Raw genomic sequence first — 15331 nt, forward strand, 5'->3', positions numbered from 1 at the left:
GCAATTTACTATCCGTGGTCTAGCAGTTTATCAAATAGATCATCTATTTATTCCATCCAATCATGGGTGAGCGTGACTATATATATGTCCCTAATATAGCCTAGTCGGTGCAAGTAATGAAATGTATACAGTTGTACAGTCAGTTGTTTTTGTCTATTATTGTATTAATAGGTCATTGTTATTGTCAACTTGACAGCTAGGTAAATCTACAATTTACATGTTTTCAATGTCCTGTACACATTTACGCATCAGTGTTCTTTGGGGTCAGCACACAACACAATTTGAAACATTTAGAAGGATTTTATTTGTAAAACAGAACATCATCATTGAAGAACATCAGTATCACCTATCATATAATATCTGGAAGTCAAAGCAGTACAGCCTAAAAACCAAGATCAGACTATAACAGTAATGCTAAGTCAGTTCTGCTGTAAGGCTCAGAAAGATGGCGAGTTGTTGAGACTGACATGTAAAAGATCAATGTGTCCCACAATGGATGTTTCTGGAGGATATGTCTCATCTTCTGACCAGAACGGATTTCCAATGAAGACCTGTATAAAAACACAAACTGTTGCAATGTGATGCTGGAAATGAAACAGCTAGGACATCTCAGAGTGGACCAGGACTGTTATGTCCTCAAAGTGGACCAGGACTGTTTTCCCAAAGTAGCCTTGAGATGACCTCCACCTGGAACGAGGAAACAAGGGAGGCCAGAAAACAACCTGGGGAAGAACTGTGACCTCTGACCTGAAAACAGCTCCTAACCTAGGGCGAGGGACCGCGTGCTGACCAGGACAGGACCAGATGGACGCAGATAGACGCAGCGAACGAAGAGGATTAAGTAAGTAAGTAAGAAGTAAGTATGTATCACCATCACTATCATTAGAATCATTAAATAACATCAAAGAACACATAATAGAACACATAATAAGTTCTTTGTTTACAAAACAAAACTATTATTTTTTATACAGCTGAAAGCCTGGGGTTAAAATGACTCCAAAGACCTTGTGTACATTGAAAACATCATGTTAATTTGTTTACCCAGTTGCCCCCCAAAAATATAAAGTCATTAAACACCAAAAATATACATTTGGTAAATGGACTTCACTTATATAGCACTTTTATCCAAAGCACTTTACAATGGCCTCTCATTCACCCATTCCCACACAGCTGCCTGCTCATTGGGAGCAATTTGGGGTTCAGTGTCTTGCCCAAGGACACTTCGGCATGTGAACAGGAGGTGGTGGGATTCGAACCGCTGACCCTACGATCATTGGACGACCCGCTCTACCACTTTTCCAACTTTTCCAATATTTTATGTCAACCAGTTAGATGATTAGCATGTTTCCACATAGTCACTTTAGGTATTCTGGGTGTATAAGGGGGGAGGGGGCTTCATGTAAAGGTATTTAAAGCTATTTAGGTGGTCAACAAAACATAAAGTACTACCTGATGGGTTGGGGGTGGGGGTTGTACATTTGAGGACATCAGGAGGGTTAAGGTGATGCTTTGCCTGCCAGCATACTTCTGAATCTGTCATAGGCACCCTAGTTGAGAAACAAAAATGTACCTTTTGGAAACAAGAATGACCATGAAGGCAAAATTGACTATTGATTAGACGACTAGAACTTGTAAGAGTGTTACCGTGACTACTGTATCTGTTGTGCATGGAGTTCTCAGTTCTGCTCACTTACGCCATCTGCTGGAGGTCTAAAGAACACAAGAATGACCACATTTCACACGTGTGTGTGTGTAGGCATGTCTGCATGTGTGTTGATATGTGTGTGTTGATATGTGTTGCGATCGCTCTGATCCTCTGCTTCCTGTCTCGTTTTCTCCCTCTTTGCTTCTTTCTTTTACTTTGGACTTTTCCTTTCTATTTGCAAAAACTGCTTCCATGAACTTCAAACTGAATGAGGGATAAGAATGACTGAAACTTTGAGCTTGACAGTGCAACCGACCTCGTTGCCTGCGTGCCAGTGTGTGCATGTGTGGCTCTCTCTACCTACCGCCCCCCCCCCCCCCCTTCCAAGCCTCACCACTACACCCTGCTAGGGTGGGGTATCCCCTGTCCCCTAGGGGTGGGGAGGGGAAGGGGTGGAGCTCTGGGGAGGGGTGGGGGGGGGGTGGCAGAGGGGCGGTTCCAGGGCGTTGGAAAGGAAAAGTTTGACTGGGTGGTTTCACAGGGAGACGAGGCATTTGAGTCAGGGCACGCATGCTTCAGCTGTGAGACGCACCGCTCCTGTTGGCTGGCCAGCATCCCAGGGCACACGCTCAGAGAGAGGGAGAGAGACCGAGAGAGAGAGAGAGAGGGTTAGAGTGAGAGGACGAGGGGGAGAGAAACACAGAAAGCAGACTAGAAAGTGGTAAGAGAAAAGGGACACAAAGGTGGAGGAGAACGTTGTCTATTCTTAGAAAGGAAAGAGGACCGAGGAGTTGACTTTTGGACAGGGGGGGCCGAGCAGGTTGTCTTGCAGTAGCGTATTCTTATCCTGAGTTAGTGCTTGAGCAGTGTGCAGCGATCTCGACAGCCATGGCGGATTCAGGCTTGCAGCTGGAGCGAACGGCCTTGGCGGAGGTGTCCGATGACGACGACGAGGTGGCGCTGATGGCGGCGGCGGCGGACGACGACCCTGCCGAGGAGGTGGACCTGGTGCTCTCCACGGGGCCCGGCGCCAAGAGCGAGGCTCAGATGAACGGGGTCATGGTCCTGACCCTGTTGGACAAGATCATCGGGGTGGTGGACCAGATCCAGCAGACCCAGAACGGGCTGGAGGCCCGGCAGCAGGACATGGAGAAGTCGGTGTCCTGCATCCAGGGCGAACTGGCCAAGCTGACCAAGAGCCACACCGGCACGGCCATCACGGTCAACAAGATGCTGGACAAGGTGCGCAAGGTCAGCGTCAACGTGAAGACGGTCCGCGCCAACCTGGAGAAGCAGGCGGGCCAGATCAAGAAACTGGAGAGCAACGAGAACGAGCTACTCAAAAGACGCAACTTCAAAGTCCTCATCTACCAGGTAAGGACGGGGACACCTGGACGAGGGCGTGTCTTCATGTGTCCATTTCTGTCTTTGTTTATGTGGGACAATGAGCTTTCAGTCTTTCTGAAAGGATGGATATGGTCACTCACCTACAGTAGCCTACTGACTGGTTTACGTACAGGGTAATAACATACTGTACATACTTAAGAAGGCCTCTTAGCATGAGATGTGAAAAATACCTGAGCATACATCCAGGTGCCTCATTAGGGCTTGGCGCATTCCTCATGGTACACGGAAAGTGGTGAGGTAGTGTGAAATGCACCCGAAACGTTATCATAACGTCACGGCAACCTTTTGACATCCTCTCACTAGAGAGGAGTTGCTTCTCACATTCGGGCATGAGTTGACCCTAATCTGTTTGTACTACACTGTGTAGTAGTGGTGTAGCTGTTAGGGCCTGCGCCGATAAAGTGTTTGGACAAAAGTGAACCCACCCTTTTATGTTTTCCCTGACCAGGATAGGGTTATACAATAAGAACCCTATTGTATTTTAGGTTGCTTTTCTTGCACTTTGCCTTCAGCACTAGATTATGCTCTTAGTCACTTGTTTTAGAAAGAAGATGCACTTGTGAGTTCTGGCGAGTAGTAGTACATTGGCTTTTCCTACGTTAAACGCAATTATTGTTAGTCGCTTTGGATAAAAGCATCTTCTTAATGACTGTAATGTAATGTTTTGTTTTTATCACAACGAACAAATCTTGAAGTGGAGAAAATGTCTGTGAATGTCGTATTTATTTATGTCTTAAAAAAAACAAAAAAAACATTAGTCACTCATCTCATTCACTGAACAACAAACTCAACTTCAACACACGGAAAGTAACTTGGGCTAAGAAATTAAGTGCAGTAAACTTGGCAAGACCGGACACTTCCTGTGAGTTGAGTTTGCCAATAACAACACTTAGTGCCACACATCTCCAAGCACAGTTACCAGGATCACAGCTATACGGTTGGTACCAATATCTTATATCAATCAGTCAATCAAAGCTTTATTTGTATAGCGCATTTCATACCCAGAGGCAACACAATGCGCTTTACAGAGAACAAGGGAGGTGGGCAGACGTCCCACCTCTACATATTCCAGAGGGAAGCAAAAAAAACAGTAATCACCCGGGGGCCAGATAAGTGAGCTGTAAAAAATTATTCCCTGTACAGTACGGTATGACAAACGAACCTGAACTGAACTGAACAGATGATGAATAACAGAGAGTAACATTGGCCGCTCCCAAACAGCAGTATATCATTATTATCTTGTACGCTAAATAAAGAGATAAGACATGAGGTGGACATAAGCAGATGAGGCTCATCAACGCTAGTGTCCGTGCGTCTGTCCACTGACGGTGACCCAGCGACCACATACAGAAGGACAGCTGAGGTGACAGGAAGTTGGCAGGTCCCATGCTGTGCGAGATGAAGACGCGCCTTCCTATATCTGAGCGTGCGCCACACTGCCAATTCATCAAGTCCTATCTTGGCTGTAAAACTCACAATAATAGCCCAGGGTGAATACAAAATAGCTGATGCTGCTTTTCTGATCGCATGGAAGGAGTAAGAACTATGCTACAGAACTCACTAATACCAATAATCAGTAGTACATACCTGTACTCTACATATGCTCAATCAATCAATCAATCAAAGCTTTATTTGTATAGCGCATTTCATACCCAGAGGCAACACAATGCGCTTTACAGAGAACAAGGGAGGTGGGCATACGTCCCACCTCTACATATTCCAGAGGGAAGCAAAAAAACAGTATCACCCAGGGGCCAGATAAGTGAGCTGTAAAAATCCTTCCCTGACCCCTCTCAACAAGGCGATCGAGCAAGCTCCAGATATGCTATCATCAAATCCTCACTTTACATGTTTTGGATGTAGAGTTTTGGATTGATCGTGGGAGATGAATGAGATTGTCGGTGATTGGTATGTGGTGGTCAGTGATTGGTATGTGGTGGTCAGCAAGGGCGAGTGTTTAAAGCAGGGCGGAGACTTGGCCAAGGATTGCAGGGGCATTCACACACAACGATGACGTCATGAGGAGGAGAGGAAAGAGAGAAAGTGAGTGAGAGTGTGAGTGAGAGTGTGAGTGAGTGAGTGAGTGAGTGAGTGAGTGAGTGAGTGAGTGAGTGAGTGAGTGAGTGAGCCATGAGTGAGTGAGTGAGTGAGTGAGTGATAGTGTGAGCCATGAGTGAGTGAGTGAGTGAGTGAGTGAGTGAGTGAGTGATAGTGTGAGCCGTGAGTGAGTGAGTGTGAGTGAGTGAGTGATAGTGTGAGCCGTGAGTGAGTGAGTGAGTGATAGTGTGAGTGATAGTGTGAGCCATGAGTGAGAGAGTGAGTGAGTGAGTGAGTGAGTGAGCCATGAGTGAGTGAGAGAGTGAGTGAGTGATAGTGTGAGCCATGAGTGAGTGAGAGAGTGAGTGAGTGAGTGAGTGAGTGAGTGAGTGAGTGAGTGAGTGAGTGAGTGAGTGAGTGAGTGAGTGAGTGAGTGAGTGAGTGAGTGAGTGAGAGAGTGCAGTCTGAACTGGCCCAGTGTAGCTGGGTCTTTTTTTAGCATGCCGTGCTGTAATGTCTGTCTAATAGCAGGAGAGGCATGCGGTAGTTTGCACTCTGACTAGTGGCGGGTCTGTAAAGGATCTATGAAGAATCTGTCAAGTCCTGCTTCCCATTAACAGAGAGTCTCAGAATGACCCAGATCAATCTATTTTGTTTCACAAATGCCCACTTTCTTATTTGGCTATTTTTAGAAATGCCTTTACAAGAGACCAGTCATGTAGAGGACCTCTGTCACACTTCTTGGGGTTGCTTTGTTTTTTACAGCTACTGTAGATTACAGTAGTCGGGACTAGCAGGTTTGATTACAGTAGTCGGGACTAGTAGGATCAATTACAGTAGTCGGGACTAGCAAATTAGATTACAGTAGTGGGGACTAGCAGGTAGTACAGTAGTCAGGACTAGCAGGTAGTACAGTAGTCAGGACTAGCAGGTTTGATTACAGTAGTCAGGACTAGCAGGTTTGATTACAGTAGTCCGGACTAGCAGGTTTGATTACAGTAGTCGGGACTAGCAGGTAGTACAGTAGTCGGGACTAGCAGGTAGTACAGTAGTCAGGACTAGCAGGTTTGATTACAGTAGTCAGGACTAGCAGGTAGTACAGTAGTCAGGACTAGCAAATTAGATTACAGTAGTCGGGACTAGAAGGTAGTACAGTAGTCAGGACTAGCAGGTAGTACAGTAGTCAGGACTAGCAGGTAGTACAGTAGTCAGGACTAGCAGGTTTGATTACAGTAGTCGGGACTAGCAGGTTTGATTACAGTAGTCGGGACTAGCAGGTTGTCGGAGCCGGTGTTGACCGGCGTGTTCTGGGGCGTCTGCGTCGGCTGCCGCGGTCTTATTTTCAGATCGTCCTCCAGGAATGTCCACTGTGGCAGCAGGTTACACGATCGGCATTTAGCAGAAATCCAATCAGGGACAGGAGGGCTTAATAAATTAACCCCAGTAGAACAGGAACCGCTGCTGTTACAGAACCCTGACTCTACCCTGGCCTCCATCTCTCTGCTTTTATTCAGACATTAGTGTGTTTGTGTGCGTGTGTGTGTGCGTGTGTATCGGTGTGTTTGTGCACAATTTGCAGTCGTGCAAGCATATCCGAAGCTACAGCTATTCAAGCACACCTTTACATTTGTCTTTTCTCAGAACTTCGTCTTAATCAAGTTCCAACAGATCCAGCCTGAATTCCACTTCTGCTATAGACGAATCAGCTTCGGTTACTTATTCTGTCCACACATGTCATATCAATAAATGTAAGCGCATACTGTAAGTGCACTCTGGCTGCCTCGTTTCTGTCTTCCTGTGAGTCGTATGAACTGTGTCTTCCTGTGAGTCGTATGAACTGTGTCTTCCTGTGAGTCGTATGAACTGTGTCTTCCTGTGAGTCGTATGAACTGTGTCTTCCTTTGAGTCGTATGAACTGTGTCTTCCTGTGAGTCGTATGAACTGTGACTTCCTGTGAGTCGTATGAACTGTGTCTTCCTGTGAGTCGTATGAACTGTGTCTTCCTGTGAGTCGTATGAACTGTGTCTTCCTGTGAGTCGTATGAACTGTGTCGTCCTGTGAGTCGTATGAACTGTGTCTTCCTGTGAGTCGTATGAACTGTCGTCCTGTGAGTCGTATGAACTGTGTCTTCCTGTGAGTCGTATGAACTGTGTCTTCCTGTGAGTCGTATGAACTGTGACTTCCATGTTGTTCTGGTCCCGGGCGGTGGCTCTATATTTATTGCTGGTGGCTGGAGGGTGTCGGGTTAAATGACACTGAAGGAGCAGAGCCAGGGAGTCACAGCGTGCCGTATCAACACTGGTCTGAGTCCGGTTACACCACGGCCCACTCCGCTGTCTGAGGCTCCCTGTGGGAGCGTGGTAGTGTACCTTACTGTGTGTGTGTGTGTGTGTGTGTGTGAGAGAGAGAGAGAGTGTGTGTGTGTGAGAGAGTGTGTGGTAGTGTACTTTACTGTGTGTGTGTGTGTGTGTGTGTGTGTGAGAGTGTGTGTGTGTGTGTGTGTGTGTGAGAGTGTGTGTGTGTGTGTGTGTGTGTGTGTGTGTGTGTGTGTGTGTGTGAGTGAGTGTGGTACTGTGTGTGTGTGTGTGTGTGTGTGTGTGTGTGTGTGTGTGTGTGTGTTAGTGGGGTGCTGGGCATACTGTAGGCCTACTGTATGTTGGTTTTCAACTGCTGAGTGTCAAGTGACATGCCAAGTTAGCGTTGTAGGGCCAGTTACAGTGAAGTATTAGCGTGTGTGTGTGTGTGTGTGTGTGTGTGTGTGTGTGTGTGTGTGTGTGTGTGCAGTACTGTATGTGCGTCTGTGTGCGTGTTTTGTGTGAGTGTGTGTTTACTGTATGTAGCTGCATGGTGGTCAGTGGGCATGAGTGTAGGTCTGTGTGCATGTGAGTTTGCATGCGTGTGTGTGAGTTTGTGTGCGTGTGTGTGTGTGTGTGTGTGTGCATGTTTCCATCAAGCACAGGTGTTTTGCTCTGGTGTAACTGTGTCTCCTCAGTCTGAGAACAGCTATATTCTCCCAGATCGCTAGACTCAGCCATTATTGTATGTTGTCCAGCACACTCAAGTTGAGGCTAATTTAATTTTGTTGTACCTTGGCACAATGACAAATAAAGACATTATATTCTATTCTATTCTTTAACTTAGATGGCAATGCTTTGTAATTCAAACCTGGATGGACAGTGAGCAGACGGTCTCCCTGACGGGCGTGGTCGCCATTTCTCCCAAAGTCACGTCTCTCTTATGAAATATTTGTTTTTTTGCTTTCCTCTGGAATATGTAGGGGTGGGTCCTATGCCCTCCCATTGCTCTCTGTAAAGCGCATTGTGTTGCCTCTGTGTATGAAATGCGCTATACAAATAAAGCTTTGATTATATAAATAAAGTTTGATTTGATTTGGCCAATGTGGCTACGCTAAGGAAGCGCATTTAGTGTCCTTCCGTTCCTTAACTGGAAGTCTCATCATCATCCAGAATGCTCCTCCTATAGGGGCTCGTTTCTCCTCCCCCCTGGCTGGGTGGTCCCCCTGTGAAGATGACGTGTTAGTCATCCTAACCTCCCCCCTCAACACCGCCCTCACCCCTCTGAGTGTCCCCACGACAGCTGCGGGTGTTGGGGACCGCAGCACAGGGCGCAGTTTGCCTTTCATCACCCCTCTGCACTCTGCAAAATGCCTGTTGACCCCAGGGGCACACCTCTTATCCTCCCCTCCCTCCCTCCCTGGACAGAGGCCCCCTGGGCCCGTGGTCTCGTGCGGCTCCAGGGTCCACCTCCGATCTGACCACTGCGGAGCTAGGATGTCCTTTCACTTGGCTGTTATGACTATCTCCAGATCCCAACTGAGGATCTGATCCGTGTGGGGGGGCGGGCTAGACCCCCCCCCCCCCCCCCGGTGACGAGACGGCGTCCGCAGCCTGTAACTCCTCCCTGAAGACGCGCCGCCAGCCTGGGACGAGGCTCGTCGCTGACGTCTGCCATGTGGCGGAGCCAGGGCCGGTGACAGACGCGTGGACGTCTCTCTCAAACACACACACACACACATACACCCACTCCAGCCCCAGGCTTCTGACCCACTTTCCCCCCGGGCCTGAGATGGAACGCTCCATCCATCTTCCGCTGCGTGACTAGCCCGCACTCAGAGGGCCAGCCAGGCCTCAGGCCTTGACATTACAGGACGCGGAGGGAGGGAGGGAGGGAGGGAGCGGTTCCAACTTAGCCCTCTGATTCACCCCAATGGCATCTCTCTCCCTCGTTATGTCTGTCACTCACTGCTCTCTCTCGCGCCCTCTCTCTTTCTACCTTTCCCTCTCTCTCCCCCCTCTCTCTCTCTCTCTCCATATCCCTCTGCCTCTCTCCTCCTCCCCCCCCCCCCTCCTCCTCACTCGCCTTCTCTCTCTCTCTCTCATCATCGTCTTTCTTCATCTCTCTACATATACCCCCCCACTTCTGTAGCTTGAGAGATGTCCGTCAGGCTCTACATTTCACTGTTGCGTGTCAGGCCGTCTGTAGAAACCTGCCCCGGAAGACCCAATACCGGGGGTTCCGTGTGTGTTTGTGTGTGTGAAACGTCAGCTAACTGCCCCTCTCACTCACCGCTCACATTTTGTGAATTACTCACCGGCGTGGTGTTACGTCGAGTGCATAGAAGCCACATTATATCGGTGACTGTAAACTGACATATTTCAAACGTAGATGTCAGTACACCTTCTAGTTCCAATCCCCTCTGTTTTTAGAGATCTTGTCAGTTTGTTCAGAGGAATTCCCTACTCTCTCTCTGCCGGGTTTGGCTCTCAGCCTAGCTGACCTCAAACCGCGGGTCCTGTCCTGTCTCTGTCTCCGAATCATGACGGATTAGCCCGAGCGGAGCCCGGATCTGCCGCTTCTTCTGTTCGTGTTTGATCGGTTTTTCTTCTCTCATTCCTATCTCCCCCCTGGCTTAAGGACCGGAGCGAAGCCAAGAGCAGCCGAGCCGTCGTTAACGCTTTCCTTTCATCTTGTTTTACTTGTATATGGAAAAGATCAAAACAGCCACGGTCGCTTGGATATGTATCACAATACCCGGCTTGAACCCGGGATGAAAGAATTCCCCACCGGCTTTGATCCACCTTGTAAAAGAGATTGTTTGTTATTGGAGCGCGGCGTCCCGCCGTCAAACCTGGAGCAAACAGCTCCTCTTGTTATTGATCACATTCTTGGTCCAGCTGCTTTGAACACAAAATATCTGGATATACCGTCGGGTAGGGCTAGTTTGATATACAGCATTTGCCATGCATGTACCAACTCCCTCCCAGCAAACACGCAACGTCAGGGAGACGTTCAGATCATGTCTTAATAACGTCCGGCGGTCCAGAACCCCATTTGTACGTCTGCTGGACCCCTCAATATTCAAACGTCTGGCTTGGACCCCTCTAAGACGTCTGTGGACGTGCAGAACAGGTTCAATATCTGAACGTTAAAAAAAACTTTCATTCTGGCTCCTAATTGGATGTCTTTGGACGTCCGAAAAAGACATCTAAAAGACGTATTTTAGACGTGTCTTTGCTCAGTGGGGTGGCCTTGTGGTTAGACTGTCCACCCTGAGATTGGCAGGTTTGCGGTTCGATCCCCGGCCGAGTCATACCATAAACTACAAATAAAACGGTATCCCAAACATGGTATCCTGCTTGGTACTCAGCATCAAGAGCATCAAGGGTTGGACTTACTAGCATCATGTCCAGGAAGTGTAGGCCTACTTGTACATAAAGCTGCCTTAGGAATCAGGAGATAGGCACTTATCTAGACCATTGGTTCTCAAGGCTACTTACTTACTTACTTACTATGCATTTACTAGAGGGGTCTATGAGGGTGTATTTAGAAGTGTGTGTGCTGGGGGGGGGAGGCTAGACCGAAGGTTGTTCTGAGACAGGTGATAGTATTACTCTATCCACTGCCAGGAAATGTGCTGTAGAAAGATGATCCCTGCTATCGATGAGACTTACGGATGCACTGTACGTGCGTCTTGTCCCGATGCCAGGACAGCTGTGCCTGTATGGAACTATACCCAGCTGTGCCTGTATGGAACTATACCCAGCTGTTCCTGTATGAAACTATACCCAGCTGTTCCTGTATGGAACTATACCAAGCTGTGCCTGTATGGAACTATACCCAGCTGTGCCTGTATGGAACTATACCCAGCTGTTCCAGTATGGAACTATACCCAGCTGTGCCTGTATGGAACTATACCCAGCTGTTCCTGTATGGAACTATACCCAGCTGTGCCTGTATGGAACTATACCCAGCTGTGCCTGTATGGAACTATACCCAGCTGTGCCTGTATGGAACTATACCCAGCTGGTCCTGTATGGAACTATACCCAGCTGTGCCTTTATGAAACTATACCCAGCTGTGCCTGTATGGAACTATACCCAGCTGTGCCTGTATGGAACTATACCCAGCTGTTCCTGTATGGAACTATACCCAGCTGTTCCAGTATGGAACTATACCCAGCTCTTCCTGTATGGAACTATACCCAGCTGTGCCTGTATGGAACTATACCCAGCTGTGCCTGTATGGAACTATACCCAGCTGTGCCTGTATGGAACTATACCCAGCTGTGCCTTTATGAAACTATACCCAGCTGTGCCTGTATGGAACTATACCCAGCTGTGCCTGTATGGAACTATACCCAGCTGTTCCTGTATGGAACTATACCCAGCTGTTCCTGTATGGAACTATACTCAGCTGTTCCTGTATGGAACTATACCCAGCTGTGCAGCTGGAACACCTGAAGCGTTCCTGACTAGCGGGCGGAAGGGTGGACTTGTTTTAGGAAAGGGTTTCTGTGGGCCTGGGAGGAAGTGGGACACTTGTTGTGTTGTCTCAGGCGCCACCTTGTTTGTTTCCTGTTGCTGTGACTACTGCAATTTGTGTGTGTGTGTGTGTGTGTGTGTGTGTGTGTGTTTTCTTCACATTCTAGCAGCCAAGGCTGTTTTTTTTTTGTTTTTTTAGGACTATAGGCCTCAACGAAGCCATTCTGAGTGGTGGCATTCATAAATACATTTTATTCAGCTACTATACAGTATGAGATGTGAGCTGTGAACCCTCCCCTAGCACAGTAGAAATGACCTCTCAGCCGAGCCAGAGATCGGGTCTTTCCAACCAGACGGTTGATATTCTTGGCCGGTCAGACGTTTACGATAAGGGCTCAGGGAGTCTTAGACATAATAGAGACACAGTCTTTCCTAAATGAAGATTATCTCACTACTGTGGGACCACTACTGGTTATGGCTCCCTGAGAAAATTAGATTATGATATGATATTACTAAAATGATATTATTAAAAAGCCACTGCTATGTGCTTTGATTATAAATACCCCTGAAGCACTGGGAGGGAACGGCAGCGTGTCCTATTTCATAGAGTGAGTCAGAATTTAGCCATCAGCAACACAGATTGATAGTGTGTGTGTGTGTGTGTGTGTGTGTGTGTGTGTGTGTGTGTGTGTGAGTATGCGTGTGTGTGTGTGTGTGCATTCATGCATGCACGTGTATTCACACGTCTGTGTACGTACACATATCACTTACTGTACCTGTGTGAATTAGTGAGTCTCTGTAGGAAATGATTGCCAGTAATGTGTATGTGAATATGCACATACCCAAATCAAATCAAACTTTATTTATACAGCGCATTTCATACACAGAGGCAACACAATGCGCTTTACAGAGAATAATGGGGGGGGGGGGGGCATAAGTCCCACCCCTACATATTCCAGAGGGAAGCAGAAAAACAGTTTCACCCAGGGGCCAACCTACAGTATCCATGTGTCGTATCATATGTATAGGAGTTAATTGGGTGGGCGACTGTGTGTCCCTGGCACTGGCCTGTGAGTTATAGCCTCCGTCAGAGAGACCTGGTCAGAGAGACCTGGTCAGAGAGACCTGGTCTGGACGAACCTCTGATGAGCCCAGCATCATCTAGAGGGACGTTTACACTGACCAAGCAGTGGAGGGGCAGCCATAGTAACAGGCTGTCCTCACTAGAAGACATGACCACTTAGTGACGCCCGCTGACAGGGAGGACGTCCCGGGACGAGAGCCGTCCAGCCCGAGGGACACACACCAGAGACGAGGTAGAGACGAGGGACGGACGGTGGCCTAGGAGGTGATTCTTCCCTCCGGGTGGCCGAACCCGTCCGTTACGAGTCGGGGCGGTGATACCGCGAGGGTGTCTTGCGTGAGATACGCAAAACAAAATGGACGCCCCCTACGGGCAGAGACAGCAAAACTCCTCCATCCTCGTCTCAATTGATTTCCATCCAACATCCCTCTTTCCTAACGCAGGGCCGGCGTTACTCAACGAACTCAACGAACTGGAGAACGACGGCAGGCAGGATCGATGTCTCGATGGGGCTCTTATCTCGTTCAGATGTTATTAGACGGGAATGACGGCTCGTTCATCTCAACCCCAGCCTTCTGGCTGCTATCTGATCCAGGATGATACAGACTCATCTGATAAATACAGTCATTACACTGTCAGCCTGGCCTGTTCATCTTCCTGAGACCAACTAGCTACTCAGGTGCTGTTTGTCAGTTATGCATTAGTCTGTTAGCTGGCAGATCCAACTTTGGAACAGGATGTCAAATTCTTCCATAAGGCACTGTTTTTGCTGTACTCATAACCTCATAATTTGACTGGTCCAATGTTGGATCGGCCAGGTAACAGACTACATTTCAGGCCCGTAGGGGGGGGGGGGGGGTTCAGGTGGATCGAACGAACCCCCCCTCACGACCAAAGGTCCAGAATTTAAGACAAAAGCCCCCCCCCCCCCCCCCCGTCAACAAATCGCCCGACAATCAAAATAACCTGTCAGCCGTCAACAAATCGAAATGATGCGGTCACAAGGTTGCATTAAATGATGAGGTTAGAGTACAGTAAAAACAGCGCCTTATGGAAGAATTTGACGTACTGTTCCAATGTTGGATCTGCCAGCTAACAGTCTACAGAGAGCCGTATTGTACTGTAGCTGTGTGGAAAAGCAAATGTTCCATTATGGCCTGGATGTGTTGCTAAGCTGGCAGGATTCTGGTAACCAAGGGATTCCTGCGGCCGTCGTCGGGGAGAGAGCTGGGACTGGGAGGGCAGAGAAAGGGATATCCCACATTCCTGAGAGTGAGGTCACAGATCCCACCAGAAGAAAACCCAAGGAACTCCCTTCCTGTGTCACACTTGGGGGATACCGGAGCGCGCCACCGCTATGATATCACCGGAGCGCGCTACCGCTATGACATCACCGGCTGAGGCACGGGACTTTCTCCCAGCTACAGGGGGAACTCCTGAATTAATTTCTTCTTTTTTAGCCCCCGAAATCCTTATTCTCTGTCATCAACAGTCACTTCAAAGGAAGCCGCCATACTGGGGCAGCGATGGACTCTCTGGCCTGGTGAGAGGAGGGGGAGGCGAGCACAGTGGATTAGGGAATGATAAGTGCCTCTTAGCTGCGTCTCAAGCTCAATCATGGAGGCCCAAAGACGCCTGGGGTCCAGGCAGGGGGGGTTGTACATCACCTACTGCCATATGCCTAGAAGTTTCCCTCTGCCCTGAATGAGCTATGGAAAATGCAGCTCCACTTTCCCTTACTGTAACTCTCTGTCTGTCTGTCTGTCTGTCTGTCTGTCTGTCTGTCTGTCTGTCTGTCTGCCTGCCTGCCTGCCTGTCTGTACCTCCAGGCTGGGTACTGTAGCTCAATGCCTTCCCATAATCCCTCAGTGTGATAGCTGAATGCACAGCTGCATGGAGTGGACAGGAGCGGACAGCTGCCTGTGTGACTCACCACAGCGATCTCTCATCACACTGTCTCAGGAGGAATTGAGGGGCGGGGGGGTCAGGGACTAGGGCTGGGGGGGGCGGGAGTACAGTTCTGGATGGCTGCCCAGTCACACTCACACCCCACTGTTAAGAGGTGCGCCAAGAGGTGCACCAAGGCGAAGGGTTTCCTCGCTGCGCGGTTCGAGGTGTCGACGTTCTCAGCGCTGTTTCGTCTTAATTACACCGTTCGGATATCAAAAGTCCTCAGAACGCCTTTGTTATCCTCTGGTAGAAACACATCAATCGCTGTTACGTGGTTGTCATGGGAAACCAGAGACAGTTTGGTGCCGACATTATCAGGGAACCGTCGTTCGGTCTGAGAAAACCACGTTTTTTCCCCCCATTGACACACAGAGATATTCCTAATATTTTAATTATTTTTAAATAAATGAGATTCTATTGATACTG

General features: G+C 48.5%; 1 protein-coding gene across 1 annotated transcript in view; it reads left to right on the forward strand.

Moving 5' to 3' along the window:
• Positions 1–2533: 2533 nt before the first annotated feature.
• The window catches only part of cavin1a (caveolae associated protein 1a), a gene marked incomplete at both ends in the record, with an annotated part of 17769 nt that continues 4971 nt past the window's right edge, over positions 2534–15331 (forward strand). The window contains one exon of the mRNA XM_084448420.1: positions 2534–3019. Coding sequence (XP_084304546.1) covers positions 2534–3019 — 486 coding nt within the window. The remainder of the gene's footprint in view (positions 3020–15331) is intronic.

This window comes from Borostomias antarcticus (assembly GCF_949987555.1).
Source record: "Borostomias antarcticus genome assembly, chromosome: 14".
Taxonomy (NCBI): domain Eukaryota; kingdom Metazoa; phylum Chordata; class Actinopteri; order Stomiiformes; family Stomiidae; genus Borostomias; species Borostomias antarcticus.